The sequence below is a fragment of the Heterodontus francisci genome, chromosome 40 (genome assembly GCF_036365525.1).
Source record: "Heterodontus francisci isolate sHetFra1 chromosome 40, sHetFra1.hap1, whole genome shotgun sequence".
NCBI lineage: Eukaryota > Metazoa > Chordata > Chondrichthyes > Heterodontiformes > Heterodontidae > Heterodontus > Heterodontus francisci.
The window spans coordinates 11,674,514-11,698,346 of NC_090410.1; the positions used below are offsets into that span (position 1 = coordinate 11,674,514).

At 43.5% G+C, this 23,833-nt stretch overlaps 1 protein-coding gene across 1 annotated transcript in view; it reads right to left on the reverse strand.

The window, feature by feature from the left end:
- Positions 1-18,174, reverse strand: part of clptm1 (CLPTM1 regulator of GABA type A receptor forward trafficking) — a 41,544-nt gene extending 23,370 nt beyond the window's left edge. The window contains exons 1-3 of the mRNA XM_068019044.1: positions 18,007-18,174; positions 1,313-1,443; positions 367-490 (exon numbers count right to left, since the gene is read on the reverse strand). Of these exons, the coding sequence (XP_067875145.1) occupies positions 367-490; positions 1,313-1,443; positions 18,007-18,162 (411 nt within the window). The 5' untranslated portion in view covers positions 18,163-18,174. The remainder of the gene's footprint in view (positions 1-366; positions 491-1,312; positions 1,444-18,006) is intronic.
- Positions 18,175-23,833: the final 5,659 nt, after the last annotated feature.

A 23,833-nucleotide genomic window follows, 5' to 3' on the forward strand; every position in this document is an offset into this window, starting at 1 on the left:
CAAAATCTGTACATTTGTGCAATAGATCCAAACTGCGGGTTACCACTGAACCGGTGAGCTCTCGAACCAACGTTAAAAATTAAATGAAGTGGGATAAAGACCAATCCATTCACCTAGAAAGGCACCAAGAATGGCTAAGAAGCTGCTGCATGGGAGTTGTTGAAACATCATTGACAAATTAATGGAGATACAGGCTTTGTAACTTTACCAAGTATTACAAAGCATTTACAGCACAAAAACAAGCCATTCAGCCCAATAGGTTCATGCCCATATTTATGTTCCACACGAGCCTCTTCCCGCCATGTCTTCATCAAACCCCATCAACAAATCCTTCTATTCTTTTCTCAGAAGGTAACTGTAGTTTACCATAAGTGTGTCTTTGGGGAAAAGATTGCGGCTGGGATGTCGCGCCGTTCCGATTGGATCGCTCTGCTCTGGAGGTGCACTTCCACGACGAAACCAACTGCTGATCAGCCAGATGATAAAAATTCTGAAATACAATTAAAAAGAAAAAAAAAATCACTGGTCAGTATAATATGAGATTAAAATAAAATTCTAACACACCACACCTGCAACGGCTTGCATTTCTGCAGTAAAATTCCTTCGGATTGAGGTCAAGCAAGTTACTGGGGAGAATATTATGGATCGCTAAATACTGGAAAGGAAATTGGGAACTCAATTTGTGGAAAAGAATGCATCAAAAAGTGAGATTGAAACCAGTCTGCATGCTGCTTCTCACGTTTGCCTTAGGTGGTCATTGCTGAGTCATAGATGGCGTCTCTGATGTGGGCCCACTTGGTCTCTGCATCCCCTGTAAGAGTGTTTTGAAGGGCTTTTTCAAGTGAATTTAGAAACTTATGTAACAGCTGTGGATAAGAAATTCTGTTAGTGTTGACGCACGGGTGGCCCTTCTGCTTGGAGTGATGCAGCTTCTTTGGTTTGAGTGTAACCTTGCTGCACACCAGGGAGTGGTCGGTGTCACAGTCCACACTGTGGAAGCTTCGTGTGATTTGAACGCTGTTTAAAGAGGCTCGCCTTGTGACGATGAGGTCCAGCTGGTGCCAACATGATCTTGGGTGCCTCCATGAAACCTGGTGACAAGGTTTAGTATGAAAGGCTTAGCTTTAATTTCAAGGTTATGCCCCCTTGTACTGGATTCCCCAACTGAAGGAAATAGTTTCTCTATCAACCCTGTCAACTTTTAGCTTTACAAACCTATCTTTATAACCCCTCGCCTCTGCTGGTCTTTGAGTGAATCTACATTATATCCTTTCAATAGTGCTAATATTTCTGAACATGATGCTGCCCTCACCTGAATAAAACACCTTTTATCACTTGCCAGGCATTGGGGGGTTGCTGCTGCTGCTGCTGTGGTGGCTGCGTCTCAACCCGATTACCTTCCGATACTTGGACTTGCCCATCAGTAACCACCTCACTGTTGACCTGCAGAATAGAAATATAAACCAGTTATAGAAATAAGCTAACCTTCAACCAAGGAAAGGAGGACAGAATCACAGAACACAGTAGAAACAGTTCACATAGATAGGAGGAGATATTTTCAGCTATGGCTCTTGCCCGAGTCAGAAGGAGGAGAGTTCATGTCTCACTCTGGAGACTTGAGCACAAAAACTGGGCTGACACTCCAGTGGGAGGGAACGCTGCACTGCGGAGGTTCCGTCTTTCGGATGAGACATTAATTAAAGCCCACAGCACTAACTAAAGATGAGGAGGGAAGTTCTCCTTGACATTCTTTAACTAACACCTAGAACAGTTGCTTTGGGCATCTCATTGCTGCTCGTGGGAGCTTGCTGTGCACAAATTGGCTACCTCATTTCCTACATTACAAGTGATTACACTTCAAATGTAAATCCTAAGGATGTGAAAACCCTTATATAAATACAGTCTTTATAAAAGCAGTTTCTTTAATTTGTGGCTGGTTTCAACAATTAAGTTCATAAGGCGGGATAGAGAGGGAGGTAAAAGGAGTTGCAGTACTGGTCAAAGAGGATATCACAGCTGTGCTGAAGGAGGGCACTATGGAGGACTTGAGCAGTGAGGCAATATGGGCAGAACTCAGAAATAGGAAAGGTGCGGTAACAATGTTGGGGCTGTACTACAGGCCTCCCAACAGCGAGCGTGAGATAGAGGTACAAATATGTAAACAGATTATGGAAAGATGTAGGAGCAACAGGGTGGTGGTGATAGGAGATTTTAATTTTCCCAACATTGACTGGGATTCACTTAGTGTTAGAGGTCCAGATGGAGCAGAATTTGTAAGCAGCATCCAGGAGGGTTTTCTAGAGCAGTATGTAAATAGTCCAACTCGGGAAGGGGCCATACTGGACCTGGTGTTGGGGAATGAGCCCGGCCAGGTGGTTGAAGTTTCAGTAGGGGACTACTTTGGGAATAGTGATCACAATTCCGTAAGTTTTAGAATACTCATGGACAAAGACAAGAGTGGTCCCAAAGGAAGAGTGCTAAATTGGGGGAAGGCCAACTATACCAAAATTCGGCAGGAGCTGGGGAATGTAGATTGGGAGCAGCTGTTTGAAGGTAAATCCACATTTGATATGTGGGAGGCTTTTAAAGAGAGGTTGATTAGCGTGCAGGAGAGACATGTTCCTGTGAAAATGAGGGATAGAAATGGCAAGATTAGGGAACCATGGATGACAGGTGAAATTGTGACACTAGCTAAGAGGAAAAAGGAAGCATACATAAGGTCTAGGAGGCTGAAGAAAGACGAAGCTTTGAAAGAATATCGGGAATGTAGGACCAATCTGAAACGAGGAATTAAGAGGGCTAAAAGGGGTCATGAAATATCTTTAGCAAACAGGGTTAAGGAAAATCCCAAAGCCTTTTATTCATATACAAGGAGCAAGAGGGTAACTAGAGAAAGGATTGGCCCACTCAAGGACAAAGGAGGAAAGTTATGCGTGGAGTCAGAGAAAATGGGTGAGATTCTAAACGAGTACTTTGCATCGGTATTCACCGAGCAGAGGGACATGACGGATGTTGAGGTCAGGGACAGATGTTTGATTACTCTAGATCAAGTCGGCATAAGGAGGGAGGAAGTGTTGGGTATTCTAAAAGGCATTAAGGTGGACAAGTCCCCAGGTCCGGATGGGATCTATCCCAGGTTACTGTGGGAAGCGAGAGAAGAAATAGCTGGGGTTAACAGATATCTTTGCAGCATCCTTAAACACGGGTGAGGTCCCGGAGGACTGGAGAATTGCTAATGTTGTCCCCTTGTTTAAGAAGGATAGCAGGGAAAATCCAGGTAATTATAGACCGGTGAACCTGACGTCAGTGGTAGGGAAGCTGCTGGAGAAGATACTGAGGGATAGGATCTATTCCCATTTGGAAGAAAATGGGCTTATCAGTGATAGGCAACATGGTTTTGTGCAGGGAAGGTCATGTCTTACCAACTTAATAGAATTCTTTGAGGAAGTGACAAAGTTGATTGATGAGGGAAGGGCTGTAGATGTCATATACATGGACTTCAGTAAGGCGTTTGATGAGGTTCCCCATGGTAGGCTGATGGAGAAAGTGAAGTCGCATGGGGTCCAGGGTGTACTAGCTAGATGGATAAAGAACTGGCTGGGCAACAGGAGACAGAGAGTGGCAGTGGAAGGGAGTTTCTCAAAATGGAGACGTGAGACCAGTGGTGTTCCACAGGGATCCATGCTGGGACCACTGTTGTTTGTGATATACATAAATGATTTGGAGGAAAGTATAGGTGGTCTGATTAGCAAGTTTGCAGACGACACTAAGATTGGTGGAGTAGCAGATAGTGAAGGGGACTGTCAGAGAATGCAGCAGAATATAAATAGATTGGAGAGTTGGGCAGAGAAATGGCAGATGGAGTTCAATCAGGGCAAATGCGAGGTGATGCATTTTGGAAGATCCAATTCAAGAGCGAACTATACAGTAAATGGAAAAGTCCTGGGGAAAATTGATGTACAGAGAGATTTGGGTGTTCAGGTCCATTGTTCCCTGAAGGTGGCAACGCAGGTCAATAGAGTGGTCAAGAAGGTATACGGCATGCTTTCCTTCATCGGACGGGGTATTGAGTACAAGGGTTGGCAGGTCATGTTACAGTTGTATAAGACTTTGGTTCGGCCACATTTGGAGTACTGCGTGCAGTTCTGGTCGCCACTTTACCAAAAGGATGTGGATGCTTTGGAGAGGGTGCAGAGGAGGTTCACCAGGAGGTTGCCTGGTATGGAGGGCGCTAGCTATGAAGAGAGGTTGAGCAGATTAGGATTATTTTCATTAGAAAGACGGAGGTTGAGGGGGGACCTGATTGAGGTGTACAAAATCATGAGGTATAGACAGGGTGGATAGCAAGAAGCTTTTTCCCCAGAGTGGGGGATTCAATTACTTGGGGTCACGAGTTCAAAGTGAGAGGGGAAAAGTTTAGGGGGGATATGCGTGGAAAGTTCTTTACGCAGAGGGTGGTGGCTACCTGGAAAGCGCTGCCAGCAGAGGTGGTAGACGCGGGCACGATAGCGTCTTTTAAGATGTATCTAGACAGATACATGAATGGGCAGGAAGCAAAGAGATACAGACCCTTAGAAAATAGGCGACATGTTTAGATAGAGGATGTGGATCGGCGCAGGCTTGGAGGGCCGAAGGGCCTGTTCCTGTGCTGTAATTTTCTTTGTTCTTTGTTCTAAGTTCATCTAATAGCCATAAATTCAACTAACCATTTCTTAATCATAAGCCAAATATTTTTGGACACAAAACTCATTCTTGCACTGAAACATTAAAATTGAAAAGGAATAAGCAGCATAAAAAGTTACTAAAAATGAAAATTCAGAAAGCTTGAGTCGCATCACTTGCTGTTTATAATTTGCAACATACATGATAATTTTGACATTAAATGTAACACGCCACTATGAAAGTCACAGAATCATAGAATGATACATCACAGGAGAGGCCAGTCAGCCCATCATGTCTGTGTTGGCTCTTTGAAAGAGCTATCCAATTAGTCCCATTCCCCTGGCCTTTCCCAACTTCAAGTATTTATCCAATTTCCTTTTTAAAGTTATTATTGAATCTGCTTCCACTACCCTTTCAGGCAGTGCTTTCTGTGCATGCAGGCTGCATTAAAAATGTCTCATCTTGCCTCTGGCTCTTTTGCCAATTACCTTAAATCGGTGTCCTCTGGTTACTGGCCCTTCTGCCAGTGGAAATAATTTCTCCTTATTTACTCTATCAAACCCCTTCATGATTTTGAATCCTTCTATTAAATCTCTTAACCTTCTCTGCTCCAGTCTCTCCATGTAAATGAAGTCCCAGATCCCTGGTACCATTCTCTCCAAACCCTTGGCATCCTTCCTAAAGTGTGGTGTCCAGAATTGAACACTATGCTCCAGCTGAGGTCAAACCGATAATTTATGAAGATTTAGCATAATTTTCTTGCTTTTACACTCTATGTTCATAAAGCCAAGGACATCGTATGATTTTTGTAACAGCCTTCTCAACTTGGCCCGCCATCTTCAAAGATTTGCGTTCATATACCCCCAGGTGTCTGTTCCAGCACCCCTTTTAAAATTTTCTATTTAGCTTATATTGTCTCTGCTCATTCTTCTTACCAAAATGCATCACTTCACACTTGCGTTGAATTGCATCTGCCACGTGTATGCCCATTTCAACAGTCAGTACAAACTAACACCACAATGCACTGGCCAGGAAACAGAGACCAAAAGAGGAATTAAAACCATCTGCAGAACTTTCTGTGCATCTCCATATAAAATGAAATATAGAACTGAGAGATTATACCCTTAAGGGACGATTGAACAGGCTGGGACTGAGAGGTGACCTGATAGAGGGGAGACAGTGGTGTGGTGGCAATATTACTGGACTAGTAATCCAGAGGCCCAGGCTAATGCTCTGCAGACATGGGTCCAAGCCCCACTACGGCAGCTAGTGGAATTTAAAATTCAATGCATTAATAGAAATCTGGAACTGAAAGCTAGTTTCAGTAACGGTGCCATGAAACTATTATCAATTGTTGTTAAAAACCCATCTGGTTCACTAATGTACTTTAGGGAAGGAAATCTGCCATCCTTACTTGGTCTGGCCTACGTATGATTCCAAACCGCAATGTGATCGACTCTTAACTTTCCTCTGAAATAACCTAGCCAGCCACTCAGTTCAAGGGCAATTAGGGATGGGCAACAAATGCTGGCCTTGTCTGGTGCCCACATCCCATGAAAGAATAAAAAAAGTAATAAAAGGGTTTGATAGAATAGACAGAGATGATGTCTCCTCTTGCAGGTGAGACCAGAATAAGGGTCATAAATATAAGACAGTCTCTAATAAATACAGCAGCGAATTCAGGCACAACACCTTTACCCAGAGAGTGCTTAGAATGTGGAACTCACTACCACAAGGAGTAGTTGAGGCAAATAGCACAGATGCATTAGATAAACAAAAGGGAGAAAGGAATGAAGAACGGCAGGAAGAACGTCTAGAAAACAAACAGCAGTATGGATCTATTGAAAAAATGGCCAAGGTCTGTATTAACACTTTGTAAATGGGAGCAATTTCAAGGCTGTAATCTTAACACAAGAAAAGTCAGGGATATGGAATGGTTTCTCCAGCCTAACAAAGCTCTTGCTCTGCTGCACTAGCTATCTCACCATCAGATCTATTTAAGTTCTGCTCAACTTCTTTGCAATAATTAACTTTACAAAATGCTGCTTCGTCAATCAGATAATCCACAGGACAAGACGACATATACATACATACAAGCATGCACACAGTAACTATGCACGACACGAGTCTGCATCACCACATTCAGAATAACTGTCGGTTACAGAAGGAAATTCTTCTTGGCCTAGCTCTAATTTTATTACGTCCCCGTATTCTTGATTTCTCCCATAAGATATAGCTTCTCCGTATCCACCCCATCAAATCCTTTTTAACATTAAACACAATGCTCACATCACCTCCCACAATCTTCTATATTTACAGGAATACAAGTTACATCGATACAACCTGTTCTTCATACTTTAACCCTCCAAGCTCCAGTATCATACTGGTCTACAAATTGAAGACATCAAACCGAGATTTCAGAATCCTGTCAGCGCATTTTTAAATAAATTAATGTGAACCCTTGCTGTAATGGCAGTGCAGTCAAGTCACAGATGGTGACAAAGTATGTTTAAAAAATAGTGCCCACAATTAAATGAATATATTTTATGTATAAAAACATAGTGGTCTCTCTTCTCTAGAAAAGAGAAGACTGAGGTGTGGCCTGATTGAGTCCTTTAAGATTATGAAAGGATTTAATAGGGTAGGTGTAGGGATAATGTTACCATTGCAGGGGAGGCCAAAACTAAGGGGTCATAAATACATGATAAAAATCCTTTTAAAAAATCCATTAAGGAATTCGGGAAAAACTTTGGGAGTGATTGGAAGTTGGAGCTTGTTGTAACAGAGTGGTTGAAGCATAGATGCATTTAAGTGGAAGCTAGATAAACACATTAGGGAGAATTGAATATAAGTTTACCTCATAAGGCTAGATGAAGAGGAGTGAGGAGGCTTGTGTGGAACATAAACACCAGCATAGACCAGTTGGGCCGAATGGCTATAAATTCTACGTAATTTTCTATAACACTCAGAATAGCTAATTGATTTAGATTTATCACCTCATCAATGCTTTTACCACCTTCAGACTCGACTATTCCAATGGCCTCCTGACTGGTCTCCCATCTTCCTTACTCCATAAGCTCAAGCGCATCCAAAATTCTGCTGCCCACTTCTTAATTTGCACCGAGTCCAATTCACCCATCAGCTTGTTGATCTCCACTGGCTCTCAGTCCAACATTTCAATTTTAAAATTCCCGTCCTCGTGTTCAAATCATGGCCTTCCTCTTGCCCATTTCTCTAACTCCGCCAGTCCTGTAACCCTCAGAACTCTGCATTCCTCCAGCTCTGGCCTCTTCTACATCCTACACCTGCACTGCCCACCACTGGCAGTCCTGCCTTCAGTTGCCTGCGCCCCAAGCTCTGGAATTCCCTCCCTAAAACTCTTTGCCCCTCATGCCCTCTTTTCAGATGCTCCTTAAAACCTAGCTCTTTGATCAATCTTTAACCCACCTGTCCAAATGTCACCTTTAAAATGTCAAGTTATTATACAGCATCCCTCCTGGCCTAATTTTACCAGGGGAGATGGAGGTCAAGCAACTCGAGAAAAGCAGAAAAATCCAAAGAAATAAATCAGAGAAATATGTTTTTAGAAGGCTTTTGAAGGGAGGGAGAGTGATCAGAAGGTAGCAATCAACGTGGTCTTGAAGAGACTTCCCCAAAGCAACATTGTTGGGAACAGAAACTTGGAGGACAAGCAACAATCCAGAGTCAGAGGAACATGCATTTATATAGCGCCTTTCACAACCGCAGGGCACCTCTTTACAGCAAATTAAGCATTTTTGAAGTGCCGTCATGGTTGTAATGTAGGAAGGTGTGATTTGTGACACTTGCTCAGATTAAAATGAGGGCTGACTTCAGATGAGACAGTTCTGGATTAGTTGAGTTTCTCAAAATAATGAAAGTGAGAATTGAGTTCAAGAAATCAATCCTCAGGGTGGTGAAAGCATGGATGAGGCTTCTGGACAAGTCCAGGCAGGGATGGAAATGTGGACTGTTATCCAGATGAAAGGCAACAACCTTGATAACGGACATAAAATGGAAGAGAACAAAGAACAACAAAGAACAGTACAGCACAGGAACAGGCCATTCAGCCCTCCAAACCTGCGCCGATCTTGATGCCTGCCGAAACTAACACCTTCTGCACTTCCGGGGCCCATATCCCTCTATTCCCTTCCTATTCATATATTTGTCAAGATGTCTCTTAAACGTCGCTATCGTATCTGCTTCCACCACCTCCCCTGGCAGCAAGTTCCAGGCACTCACCACCCTCTGTGTAAAAGACTTGGCTCGCACATCCCCTCTAAACTTTGCCCCTCGCACTTTAAACCTATGTCCCCTAGTAACTGACTCTTCCACCCTGGGAAAAAGCTCTGACTATCCACTCTGTCCATGCCGCTTATAACTTTGTAAACCTCTATCATGTCGCCCCTCCACCTCCGTCGTTCCAGTGAAAACAATCTGAGTTTATCCAACCTCTCCTCATAGCTAATGCCCTCCAGACCAGGCAACATTCTAGTAAGCCTCTTCTGTACCCTCGCCAAAGCCTCCACGTCCTTCTGGTAGTGTGGCAACCAGAATTGCACACAATATTCTAAGTGTGGTTCTGTACAGCTGCAACATGACTTGCCAATTTTTATACTCTATGCCCCGACCGATGAAGGCAAGCATGCCGTATGCTTTCTTGACTACTTTATCCAGAAGGGTCTCCTAAAGCGGTGTTTCTCAAAGTGGGGTCCGCAGACTCCTGCGGGGTCTGTAGAGACTTTCCAGAGGGTCCATGAAGTAGTTGAGCAGTACATGAATAAACAGTGTCTGGAGGGGGCTCGGTGGGCGGCTGTCGCACGTGCTGCGCAGCGGCCTGGCTGTCCACTTCGGAGGGGTGAACACAGAGGAGCACTGTGCACAGAAGTTTGGAAGGTAGACCCACAGTTACCAAGGATGGTGATGGATGCCAAGTGAGTTCAGCCTTCAAAAGAGGAGAGTTTTACATATTCAAGTACTTGAACTCAAAGAAAGGGCACCAAATATAAGTTCACCCAAATATTGATTATATAGTATCAATTTAGAATGGGGCTCTGAGATTGCTCATCCTTTTGAAAAGGGCTCCTTTAACGAAAACAGTTCCAGAATCACTACCCTAATGCTCCAGCTCAGCTTTCACGGTCATAACTCCCAGAAAATCAACCGATTTGAGTGCAAGAAAACCGACTCTTTTCGTACTACCACCAAATAAATCACAAAGCAAAAAAAAAAATAGAGACTTGACCAAACTGCTTTACTTTTTGGTGAGAAATTATCTTGTGGAAACCACCAATGTTAAAAAAATGTAAAAAGAAAACGAACTTTGCGATTAGGTGAAGCCAAGTTTGAGCAGTGAAAGCCTGCAGATTATAGGAAGGAGAAATGATTGCGCTAAAGTGGAGTTGAGAGCATGAAACTGCAGCGCATCTTAACTACAATGCAATGAGGATGGAGGGAGCAAGAAGAGTGCACAGGACACTGTAATTACAGCTTAGGGAATCAAGAGAGAAATCTTAGCAGAACATAATGCACAACCACAAAGTTATTGATAGAACAGAGATGAGAATGCATTGGAGCAGGGTTTAAGGCTAGACATGATTGTCTATTATAACAGTATTCTGTCTGAGAGTGCAAGATATGTTAGAAAGCCTCCCTTCCCTTAGAGTCTTAACGGCACAGAAGGCTGCCATTCGGCCCAGCGAGTCCCTGCCAGCTCTCTGTAGAGCAATCCAATTATGCAAGTAATCAGCAATTTTTTGTGCGCTTCAGCTTACAGCTGGAGAAAAAAAAAAGATAGGGCAAATCGGAAAGTGATTAGGTGATGTCAAGTTTGAACTTTAAAAGCCTGGATGTTGATGGAAGAGACAAGAGTTTTGAGGTTTGGAGACATGCTGGTGGTCTGAGATGCTGAGAGAGAAAGAAGTGTTTGGTACAAAAGAAGCAACTTACTTCTTGAAGGCAACCTCTTTCCGGTCATGAGCCACGTAGACCATTAATCAGTCCCCTTCTGCCCATTGAATTAGAATGCAACGGGCACCTGCCCTGTAAGTAACAGGTGCAATATTCAGCCTCCACATCTGTGGCTAACAAATCCCAACTACAGCAATGGCCAAATCAGTAGTAAGTAATTCACTGACCAAAACATATAATAGCTGAGCAATACGATGGTGCAAGGGACTGAATCACCAATACACAATGCCAGAGTGGTGAATGGCTGTTTTTTCAAACTGGAGGGAGGTGGCATTTCCCAGGGCTCAATACTAGGACCACTGCTGTTTTTGATATACATCAATGACATGGACAGGGTACAGGGCAAAATTTGCAAGTGACACAAAACTTGAAAGTATGGTAAAGTGAGGAAGGCAGTAACAGGCTTCAAGAGGATGTAGACAGGCTTGTGGAATGGGCAGATATGGCATATGAAACTCAATGCAGTGAGGTGATGCATTTTGGTAGGAGGAATGAGAAGAGACCATATAAGCTAAAAAGTACAATATTAAAGATGGCGCATTAACAGAAACCTAAGGGTGAGCATGCACAAATCTTGAAGGTGACAGGGCAGGTTAACAAAGCAGTTAAAGCATTTTGAATCCTGGACTTTACAGATAGAGTACAAAAGCAAGAAAGTTATGTTAAACCTACATAAAACACTAGTTCAGTCCCAGCTGGAGTATTGTGCCCAGTTCTGGGTACCACACTTTAGGAAGGACACGAATGCTACAGAGGAGATTGGCTACAATGATTCCAGGGATTAAGGATTAGTTACATGGATCAACTATAGAAGCTGGGATTGTTCACTTTACAGCAGAGAACGCTGAGAGGAGATTTGATAGAGGTCCATAAAATCATGAAAGATGATAATCATAAAAAGAAACTGCCTCCAATAGCTGAAGGGTCAAAAACCAGAGAGCACACATTTAAGGTGATTGGCAAAAGAACCAGAGGCGACATGAGGAAAAAATTGTTTTTGTAACATTATTAGAATTTGGAATGAACTGCCTGATAGGGTGGTGGATACAGATTCAATAGAATTACATAGGATACACGTCACAGAAACAGACCATTCTGCAGAATCAGTCCATTCTGGCATTTATGCTCCACTCGAGCCTCTCCCTGTCTTTCCTAATCTAACTTGAGCAGCGTAACCCTTTATTCCCTTCTCCCTCATATGCTTGTCAGGCTCCCCTTAAATATATCTATATTATTTGCTTTAACCACTCCCTCTGGTAGCAAGTTCCACATTCTCACCACTCTCTGGGTAAAGAAGTTTATTTAAATTCCCTATTTGATGTCTTGGTGACCATCTTATTGAGGGCCTCTAGTTTTGCTCTTTCCCACAAGTGGAAACATTCTGCGCCCACCCTATCAATACCTTTCATAATTTTAAACATCTGTTATTATGGCACCCCTCTGCCTTCTTTCAACAGAACAGACCCAGTCTGTTCATCCTCTCCTGATAGATAAACCCCTGCATTTTGGGTACCTTCCTTGCAAGTCTTTTGTTAAGCCTCTCCAGTACCTCTATCTTTTTAATAATGTGGTGACCAGGATTGTACACAGTACTCCAGGTGCAATCTGACCAAGGTTCGATACAGTTTAGTGTAATGTCGGGCAAGCCCAACCCACCTGCCAGGAATGAGGAAAAATTAATTTTGCCACATGAACATTGATTTTAAACTATTGTTGAAGAAAGAACTTGCTTTAAAAAAACAATTGGAGACTTTGGCTGCAGAGAGACATTAGCATAACAGACAAGTACTTCCAAGGACAAAGGAGCTATTCCCTGCTCCAATTTAATCCACAATGGACTTCTGATTACCAGACGTTGAAGGTGGAAAGGCTAGCATTCCAGGTTAACTGCTAAGATGGCCGAATTCACAAACAGACGTGGTCGGACCAATTTGGTTACATGACTGCTTCCAACAGCGATTGAAAACTCAGAAGGCTGTTTTCTCCTGGACCGAGAATACCTCTCTCCTGTCTGCTCTCATCTCACTCTCGCCAGCATCAGAAAACACTGAAGACATATGAACACCAAAAGAGAAAAGTCTCCTACAATGAACAAGATTTAAGAAGAAAACTGGGCTCCAATGAAAAGCAAGAACTGTCTAGAATCAAGGACACTACGGCGAGCTAGAAACACAAATAGTAACAAGAAACACCCTTTAGAGACAGCCTCAAACCTCTCCATTTCATTTTACTTCTCTTTTCTATTTGCATGTGAGTATCGTGTGTGCATGCTAGCGTGGGCGCATCATATATATGTAGGTGTTAACCGTATTAGAATTTAAGTTTAAGGTTTAATAAATTTCACTTTTCTTCTTTAAACCTAAGAAAGCCTGTTTATGTTCATTTCTTTGCCTTATAATTGGAAAACTGAACAAGGATTCACAAAGGGGGAGCTCAAAACACACCGTTTAAAAATAAAACCCTGTTACAATAAGACCTGGTGAAGACAGTAAAAGACATTTCTCACCTGGTCATAACAGTAACCACTTTACTTTTCAATTCTATCCATCTAGAAATAAACTCTCATGCTTGGTTTGCTTTTTTTATGGCCTTGCTAATCTTTGTTGCTACTTTTAGTTATTTGTGTTTCAGATCTCTTTGCTCCTCTACCCCATTTAGATTATTCTAAGTGATTGTAACCTCCCTACTTTTCTTAAAAAGTAATCTCACAATTATCCATGTTGAAATTAATTTGCTAAATATATACCCATTTTGCAAGTATAATTTCTTGTAATTTTTGCAATCTTTCTCAGTATTGACTCTTCTCCCATCCCTCGCCCAATTTAGTGTCATCTGCAAACTTAGAAACTGTTTTTTTTTAAATTTCAAAGTCAACAGTGATTCCCCACACTGATCCTTGTGGATAGGAGCCTTCAAAAGGGAACTGGGTAAATACTGAAAAGAGAAAATGTTGCAGGGTTATGGGGAAAGAACGGGGGAGTGGGACTAACTGGACTGCTCTTTACCAGTGCAGACTCAGTGGGCCAAATGGCCTCCTTCTGTGCTGTTCTACAATTCTCAGGTGCTTTACAGGAATATATTCAGACAAAATCTGAAATCAAACTAGGTACAATAACAGTGATTGTTATTGGACTAATGATCTGAAGACACGAGTTCAAATCCCATCGTAGAATTAAAGACAGTTAAACAAATCTGGAATTTAAAAAAAAACTAGCACTGATAATGGTGGACACCAATCTGTTGAATTGCTGTAAAACCTATCTTGTTCACTAATATCCTTTAGGGAAGGAAACTTGCCTGGTCTACATACGAGTCCAGACTCACAGAAATGTGGTTGACTCCTAACTGCCCTCTGCTATGGCTTAGCAAGCCACTCAGTTGTCACCTCCACCTTCCCAAGAAGGATTAGTAATAAGCTACAAATGCTGAATGAATAAATAAAATATTTTTTAAAAAGGTTTTCGGACTGATGACCAACAGCTTGGCCAAGCAGGAGGGCGAGATAGAGGGAATTCCAGAGCTTAGGGCTTCGGCAGGTGAAGGCACAGCTTTAATCAACTTCAAAAACTTGGCATTCCTCCAACCAAGGCCTCTTATGCAACTCCACTCCCTCTTGCTTCACCCTACCACTGGCAACTGTACCTTCTGCGGTCTGGGCTCCAAGTTCTGGTATACCATCCCGAAACCTCTGCCTTTCCACCTCCCTCTCCTCCTTTAAAACTCTTCTGAAAGCCTACGTCACTGACCAAATTTTTAGCAACTGCTCCTGACATCGCCTTCATTGACTGTTACTTTTTGTCTGACTATTATGAAGGACATTGGGACATTTTTCCACATTAAAGGTGCGCTACAGATGCATGATGTTAAGACTGGTTACATTCTACCAGTGCAGTGAATATTTTCAACAGGGTGGAAACCTTTTCCTTGCATACAATACTAAGCACTATAATCCGGTAACCATTGCTCCCTTCATTCTGTCCCAACATACTCCAATGTTCTGAAGAGTCACTGACCTGAAACGTTAACGCTGCTTCTCTCTCCACAGATGCTGCCAGGCCTGCTGAGTATATCCAGCATTTCTTGTTTTTATTTCAGATTTCCAGCATCTGCAGTATTTTGCTATTATACTTCGCTGTCTCCGGAGAATCCTTGGCATCAGGTGGCAGGACGGTATCTCCAACACAGAAGTCCTCGAGGCGGCCAACATCCCCAGCATATACACACTACTAAGCCAGCGGCGCCTGAGACGGCTTGGCCATGTGAGCCGCATGGAAGATGGCAGGATCCCCAAGGACACATTGTACAGCGAGCTCGTCACTGGTGCCAGACCCACCGGCCGTCCATGTCTCCGCTTTAAAGACGTCTGCAAACGCGACATGAAGTCCTGTGACATTGATCACAAGTCGTGGGAGTCAGTTGCCAGTGATCGCCAGAGCTGGCGGGCAACCGTGAAGGCGGGGCTAAAGCGTGGCGAGTCAAAGAGACTTAGCAGTTGGCAGGAAAAAAAAACAGAAGCGCAAGGAGAGAGCCAACTGTGTAACAGTCCCGACAACCAATTTTATCTGCAGCACCTGTGGAAGAGTCTGTCACTCTAGAATTGCCCTTTATACCAACTCCAAACGCTGCTTCACAAACCACTGATCACCTCCAGGTGCTTACCCATTGTCTCTCGAGACAAGGAGGCCAAAGATATAAGATAGGAAGAGACTCCAACGTAGAGTCCATTACCAGCATCAGCTTCGACTCAGGAGTAGCATCCCTGTTAGAAGCTTGTAGGGTCAAGCCCCACGCCAGAGATTTAAGCCCATTACCTAGGCTGACACTTCAGTGCAGTACAGAAAGAATGCTGCACTGTTGGAGATGAGATGTTAAACTGAAACCCTGTCTTCCCTCTCAGATGGACGTAGGCAAGGAAATTTCCCCTTAGTATCCTGGTCAATACTTATTCTTTAATCAACATTAAGAACAGAATTTCTCTCATTACTTTGGGAGCTTGCTCTGTTCAAATTGGCTGCTGTATTTCCTACATGACAACAGTGATGATACTTCAAAAGTATGGGCATTGGGTGTAAAGTATTTTGAGATGTCCTGAAGTACATAGAATTAAAGAAATTTACAGCAGGACCTGTCCATTTACTTCCATTTTCACTTCCAGGGTTAGGTCCCTGCTTATCACCATTGTTAAGAAAACCAAGACATTCATTCTTAATCCATATTCCACACGCCTCGCGTTCACTTTGTTCACAATTTCCTGTACGGCCTCTTCTGACTCTGCAATCAGTGCAGTGCCATCTGCATATCTCAAATTGTTGATGTTCAACCTACCAATATTTCAACCTGGATAGAACTTCTATGTCTCTGAAGATAGCTTCAGCGTACAGGGACATCCCTGATTCACTCCTCTTTTGAATAGGAATCTGTCTGACAAGCTGCTATCAAGTCTCATTATTACTGATTGCTTCCAATATAGATTCTGAATTCTCCTTTTATCATTTCTGTCAATTTCTAATTTATCTAAATACTCCATTATTTTCTGATGGTAGACTCTAGCAAATGCCTTCTCAGTCTATAAAGCATATATACACAGGTTTTTGTGCTTCCATATATCTTTCGATCATTACCCAAGTTAAAGATGCCCTGTCTTGTCCTGGTCTATATTCTTCACGTGCTCTAACTTTCGCATGCAATACTCTCATATTATGCCTTTTCTCCAGTTTTTCTATTTCCTTGCAACAGTCTTCATACCACCTTTCCTTGCCTGCACCCCCGCATGTTTTTTCTTATCTGCCTTTCTACATCATATTTTTCTTTATTCTTATTCTGTCTCCTTTTCTCCATTAGATCTTGTATTTCATCAGTCACTCATTCTTGATGTTTCCTCATCCTCTTTCTTAGGGACCTTTCAGTTACTGTATATTTCATGCTCTATTTCAACCTTTCCCAATGCCTTTCTATTGTTTCCTCCTCACTAAGATATTGCACTGTCCCTTCCTGAGGTAAAATGTGAGAGTAACCACCACAGCATAACCTCTTCATCACATCTTCTTCTCTCAGTCTGTCTAAGTTGGCTTGATCTTTCATGCGATTTCTTTTTGGGATTTTCAGCCTGATCTTTATCTTCATTACAAGCAGGCAGTGATCTGAATTGATGTCTGCACCTGGGTAAGTGAAGGCATTCTTGATGCTGTTCTTGTATCTTTCATTAATCATCAAAAAATCTATTTGATTTCTGTAAACATCTCCTGGACTCTTCCAGGTGTAGTGTCTTCTTGGATGTTGTTTGAAGAGCATATTCAAGATGACCAAGTAGTTTTCCTCACAGAACTGTATCAGGTGCTCACCTCTGCTGTTCTTCATTTCTAGTCCATAAGCTCTATCTAGGCCCCTCATAATTTTATACACCTGAATTAAATCTCTCCTCAGCCTCCTCTGTTCCAAAGAAAACAACCTCAGCCTATCCAATTTTTCCTCACAGCTAAGGTTGTGAAAGGGATATCTTCCTTCTCGTTAATGCGTAGGTATCAATTCGGATGAAGCTACTCCAGTCCCAGAGGGTCTGCAATCAACCTTACTTACTACTCACTCATCTCTGCAGCCTGACCCTGTGTGGTACCTCACCTCAGTTGCCTTTTCTTGTGAACAGGAGGAGGCCATTTAGCCCCTCGAGCCTGTTCTACCATTCAATCTGCTATCCAGCATGATCCCACTTTTCAGTTCTTGGTCCGTGGCCTTGTAGGTTGATCTGCAACCTAACCTTTGTCTCACATCCCTCAATGCCTTTGGTTGACAGAAATCTACCAATCTCGGTTTTAAAATTAATTGATCTAACACCAATTGCTTTTTGCAGAAGAGAGTTCCAAACTTCTTTGCATGAGGATGTGTTTCCTAATTTCACCCCTGAAAGGTCTGGCTCTAATTTTTAGACTATGCCCTCTAGCCCTTGACTCTGCAGCCAACAGAAATAGTTTCTCCCAATCTGCCCTATCTGTTCCCCTTAATATCTTGAAAATTTCGATCAGATCACCCCCTTAATCGTCTAAATTACAGAAATTCTACCCTAGTTTTTGTGTAATTTCGCCTCATAATTTAACCCTTGGAGTGCAGGTATCATTCTGCTAAATAGACCAACATATGCTTCCTAAGTTGTGGTGCCCTGAGATGCTCCCTATGCTCCAGGTGTGGTTTAGCCAAGGCAGCGGCGCCAGGTTTGTACTCGGGCCGCCCGGGTAACCAAAGGCCGGTTCCGCTACCTCCACCAACCGCCCAGCCTCTCCCCGAGCGGCTGGGCGGACCCTGCCCGAGTGGAAAATCCCGAGACAGTGCCCACTTTTCCTCCCCCGCCTCCGGGTTCCTCACCTCGCCGTTTGCCGTCGCCTGGCGGACCAGCACTTCACTTTCCTGCGCCGCCATCTTCCCACCGTCGCAAACTAACTGCGGGATTTCGGCGGAGGTCAAACGAGATCTCGCGTCACATGACCTCCGGAAGCGTGTGATGTGCGATTCCGCCATCATTGATCCTGGCGGAAATGGCCGCCTCAGGACATTGCTCCCACCAGCTCCTCTTCAGTGTTGTGCCAGTGGCAGCAACTCATTATTTTACGACTTTAGACGACGTGCTATTGTAACAAGACATATCATCGGGAATTTTAATCTCATGGTCGTTTGAAGCGTACAAAGCTATGGGATCAGCAAGTGATACAGGGGAATTGACAGGCAAAAATCAGCCGGTTCACCGAGCCTGGGCCACACCATGATAACTAAATACTTGTCCCTTCACCCCCATAGCCTGGGAGAGGCAAAAAAGATAGAGAGAAAAAAAAAGGTTAATCCAGATGGTTAACTTTGCATCTGGACTTCAGTGGGCGGGGCTCATATTTTCTAAATGATGACTGCCATTAGGAGAAAGGGTTTATACTGCTGGTACGCAGATTTTTTGGATTGGTGACGTGTTAAGGTTTAAAATGTTTGAACTCTGGTTGGAAGATCACGCAACATATGGTCATGTGATACATTACGCTGTGGCATCTGATCACATGACATCTGTAATTGTTATTGCATCACCCTATAAACTTCAAATCTTTAAGTGTCTTTGCTTGAGCTTGCTCTCCAGCAGCCATTGTGTGAAAACCAGGAAGTCACACGTGAGCAGATGAAACAGGGAAACCAAAGGAAGGGGATTGATTCACAGAGGGGAAGCTATGTTTCCACCAGTAACTCATAGTAATTGACTGAAATACCCTTCATAACCAGCAGTAATACAGGCACAATAATCATTAATAGTGCATATGCAATTGATAGTAACAGGTATTTCTTTCTTTTGGGCCTCCTTATCTCGAGAGACAATGGATACGCACCTGGAGGTGGTCAGTGGTTTGTGAAGCAGCGCCTGGAGTGGCTATAAAGGCCAATTCTAGAGTGACAGACTCTTCCACAGGTGCTGCAGAGAAATTTGTTTGGCGGGGCTGTTGCACAGTTGGCTCTCCCCTTGTGCCTCTGTCTTTTTTCCTGCCAACTACTAAGTCTCTTCGACTCGCCACATTTTAGCCCTGTCTTTATGGCTGCCCGCCAGCTCTGGCGAACGCTGGCAACTGACTCCCACGACTTGTGATCAATGTCACAGGATTTCATGTCGCGTTTGCAGACGTCTTTAAAGCGGAGACATGGACAGCCGGTGGGTCTGATACCAGTGGCGAGCTCGCTGTACAATGTGTCTTTGGGGATCCTGCCATCTTCCATGCGGCTCACATGGCCAAGCCATCTCAAGCGCCGCTGACTCAGTAGTGTGTATAAGCTGGGGATGTTGGCTGCCTCGAGGACTTCTGTGTTGGAGATGCGGTCCTGCCACCTGATGCCAAGGATTCTCCGGAGGCAGCAAAGATGGAATGAATTGAGACGTCGCTCTTGGCTGGCATACGTTGTCCAGGCCTCGCTGCCATAGAGCAAGGTACTGAGGACACAGGCCTGATACACTTGGACTTTTGTGTTCCGTGTCAGTGCGCCATTTTCCCACACTCTCTTGGCCAGTCTGGACATAGCAGTGGAAGCCTTACCCATGCGCTTGTTGATTTCTGCATCTAGAGACAGGTTACTGGTGATAGTTGAGCCTAGGTAGGTGAACCTTTGAACCACTTCCAGAACGTGGTCGCCAATATTGATGGATGGAGCATTTCTGACGTCCTGCCCCATGATGTTCGTTTTCTTGAGGCTGATGGTTAGGCCAAATTCATTGCAGGCAGCCGCAAACCTGTCGATGAGACTCTGCAGGCACTCTTCAGTGTGAGATGTTAAAGCAGCATCGTCAGCAAAGAGGAGTTCCCTGTTGAGGACTTTCCGTATTTTGGACTTCGCTCTTAGACGGGCAAGGTTGAACAACCTGCCCCCTGATCTTGTGTGGAGGAACAGGTATAACACCCCAATATCCTACCTGTAATCCTATAAACTTTCTGGTATTTACCCTGAAACTATAGCCCCTGCTCTGCATAGTATGTAGTTTCCCAGTGTTCCTTTCCTTGTCTCCTTGGACTCCAGTTCTGTGTGAAGTTAACAACTCTGAACTGGGAGCCTCTGTAAGAGCTCATCTTTACTTGGGCTTCACGTCAAATTTGGCCAGCACAGACTAACCTGAACTAAACCGAGAGATCGCACAAAGGGCAGCAAGTTCAGTGATGGGGCACTTCAGACAGCGTCCTCAAATCAGCTCAGCAAACTAATCTCTGGGCTTTGATTTCAATAATGGAAAATTTTAACAGAATGATAGTAATTACAGCATCGGAAGAGGACATTTGACCCCCAGTGCCCGTGCTGGCACTCTTCTGCTGTAAACCCACATAGATCCTTTTACATTGCTCCTTTTCAAGTAATTATCCCATTCCCTTATTAAATGATGTTGTTCTCTCTACTGCAGTAAGCCACTTGTGGTGAAGCATCTCATGGTCTAAAAGCCATCAGTTCAAGAACCTTCCTTTTCACTCCCCCTTTCCTGGACCAAGGCCCCAGAAAGGTCCTACAAACAGCAGTGAGAGAAATGACCAGATAAACTGTTGATCTGGTCATTTACCAGATACTTCCTAAGACCTATTGGCTCAGGTATCATTCTATTCCATTTGTTCAACTTGGCGTCTCAGCTGAGTACAGATGGGCAGGTGGGTAATGTCTTTGAGCCCCACTGTAAGTGACGGCTACATTTGTGTGGGTCTTTCTAGTTTTGCAATGAATGGCTGACCACACAATGAAAGATACGTTTTATTTATTATCCTGAGGGTGGCTTTCAGTTCACTGCGATTCTGAAGTCAACAGAGACAGGATAGAATACAAACTCAACAGTATTAAACAGCCATCTAAGACATAAGGGACCAAGTTACTAGGATCAGTTTTATTTTGACTGTTGGCACAAGAGATGTATCCGTTGCTTGCAATAGTACAAGAAAAATAGTCAAGTAGTGATGACTATCAATGTCTGTATTTAACCCTATTCAGTTATCTATTTATCTAAGTATCAGCCAGTTGGTAGCACTCTCACCTCTGAATGAGGAGGCCATGGGTTTAAGTCTGTCTCCAGGACTTGAGCCCAAAAATCAAGGCTGACACTCAGTTCAGTACTGCGGGAGTGCTGCATTGTCGAAGGTGCTTTCTTTTGGGTGAGATGTTAAACTGAGGCCCCATCTGTTCTCTCAGGTCATCATAAAAAATCCCATGGCACTATTTCAAAAAAAGCAGGGGAGTTATCCTTGGTATCTTGGCCAACGTTTCTCCCTAAATCAACATTACAAAAACAAATTATCTGCTAACTCACATTAAAATCTGGCTCGGGTCTAAAATTAAAGGCCGACCCGACCACAGCCATCCCAAACCCGACCCGAGCCCTTTAATTTTTTTTCTTGTCCTACCCGACCCGACCCGACCCGAATTTCCTTCATCTGTTTTGGCAGCAGACTATTCCTGCAGCTGGAGTTGTGGGGAAACGTGGGTAAGCCTGATCCCAGAAGCAGTGTCCGGCCCAACCCAACCCAAGCCCAAATGCTGGACTCGGAATTTCGACCCGACCCGAACCTGACAAATGTAGTCGGGTTTAGTTGGGTTCGGGTCGGGTAACCAGGCTTTAACTCACATTGCTGTTTGTTGGAGCTCGCTTTGCGCAAATTGGCTGCCATGTTTCTTACATTACAATAGTGGCTACACTTCAAAAGAACTTCATAGGCTGTGTTACAACCAGGTGAGAAGGGGTCTACTGGTTCCCTCTCAGCCTTTTCCTGGTTTAACCATAACAGGGTTTAATTTTAGAAACACCGTGTTTTTAGCTCCCCCTCAGTGAATCCTTCTTCACTGCTTTCCAATTGTAAGGCAAAGAAATCAGACAGGTTTCCTCAGATTTAAACAAGAAAGGTGGAAGTTTATTAATCTTAAACTCTAATCTGGTTAATGACTATGAATATGTGACGTGACCACGCTAACATGTATATGCGATAAACACACACGCAGATAGAGACAGAAACAGTAGAAAAGAATAAAGGGGAAAAGTTTGAGGCAATATTGGGATTATAGTTAGTCCTTTAAGTTCAATGTGGAGTCTTTGGTTGCTGGTAAGTCCTTCAATTCATTGGGGCCCAGTGCACACTTCAACTTGTTTCGATGTCGCAGTCTTTTCTCCCTTGAGGTTTACGTGTCTTCAGTGGGTCCGGTGGCTTGGGAGAAGGAGAGAGATAGAGACAGCCAGGAGAGAGGCTTCCTTGTTCCAGCTTCAGTTGCAAAACTGCCGTCTTAATTCAAACTGTCCTGTGTCTCATTCAAAAGCCTGGATCAGCCGGTCAGTCATGTGACCAGCTGGTTTAACCAGTCCTGCCTTTGTGGATTTCAAAGCTCTTGGTGGGGCGGGTGTAGGGCTGTCTCTTACTCTGACAAGATGCGGATCACCATTGCCCAGCCCGATCTCTGTTAATTGAATCAGTGAGCAATTCTTTTGACTCTCCAAGCACTGTCTGTTAGTATGCAAATGTTCTTCCAGCCAAGTGTCTGGTGATCTTCAAACAACTCATCTCTTCACTCCAGCAACAGTATAAAATCAATGTTCATATGACAAAATTAATATGCCTCATTATTGGCAGGTGGGGGTTTGCATGACAGGCTGTAAAGAGCTTTGGGACGTCCTGAGGTCTTGAAAGGTGCTACGTAAATGCATGTCTTTCCTTATTAACTGTACAGTAGATCTATTTGATAGTTTATAACTTATATCGCAGTGTGATACGACTGCTTGTTCTACCTTCCACTATACCAAAGTCAAGAATATCGCATGAAGACATGTTATATGTCCAATACATAGAACTTATAGCACAGAAATAGGCCATCTGGCCCAAATGGTTAATGCCAGTGTTTATGATCCATGCAAGTCTCTTCATAGTTCTTCATCTAACCTTATCAGAGTAAGAAAAGCAAAATAATGCAGATGCTGGAAATCTGAAATAACAACAAAAAATGCTGTAAAACACTCAGCAGGTCTGGCAGCATCTGTGGAGAGAGAAGCAAAGTTAACGTTTCAAGTCAGTCTGAAACTGTTAACTTTGCTTCTCTCTCCACAGATGCTGCCAGACCTGCTGAGTGTTTTCCAGCACTTTTTGTGCTTATCAGAGTTATCTTCTATTCCTGAAAAAAGAGACATGCTGTTGAAGCTTTTTGTCTAACACTCATCAGGACAAATGCAAGAATGCCAAATTTCAAACAGAGCAACAATTTAAACTGCATGAGAAAAAGGTGCTGTTTGGTTGGCAAGTCGACTCTGATTGCTCAAGGCATTGCCACGGAGAATGCACCAGGGAGCTATTGTCCCACACGCTTTTGTTTAATTCAGAAATGGTGCAATGCTTGGACATGTTCCTTTTGTTTTGAATTGAACAAAAGTGTGGGGGCAAAACAGTTCCTTGGTGCATTCTCCATGGCAACGCCTCGACCAATCTGAGTTAGCTTGCCAACCAAAGAGCACCCTTTTCTCATGCAATATAAATTGTCTCGCCCTTTGAAATTTGGCATTCTTGCATCTGTCCTGATGAGTGCAAGACGAAAAGCTTTGACAGCATGTCTCTTTTTTTCATGTGTTTATCTAGCTTTCCCTTCAATACATTTATGCTATTCACCTCAACTACTCCCTGTGGTACCGAATTCCACATCCTCGCTACACTCTGGGTAAAGATGT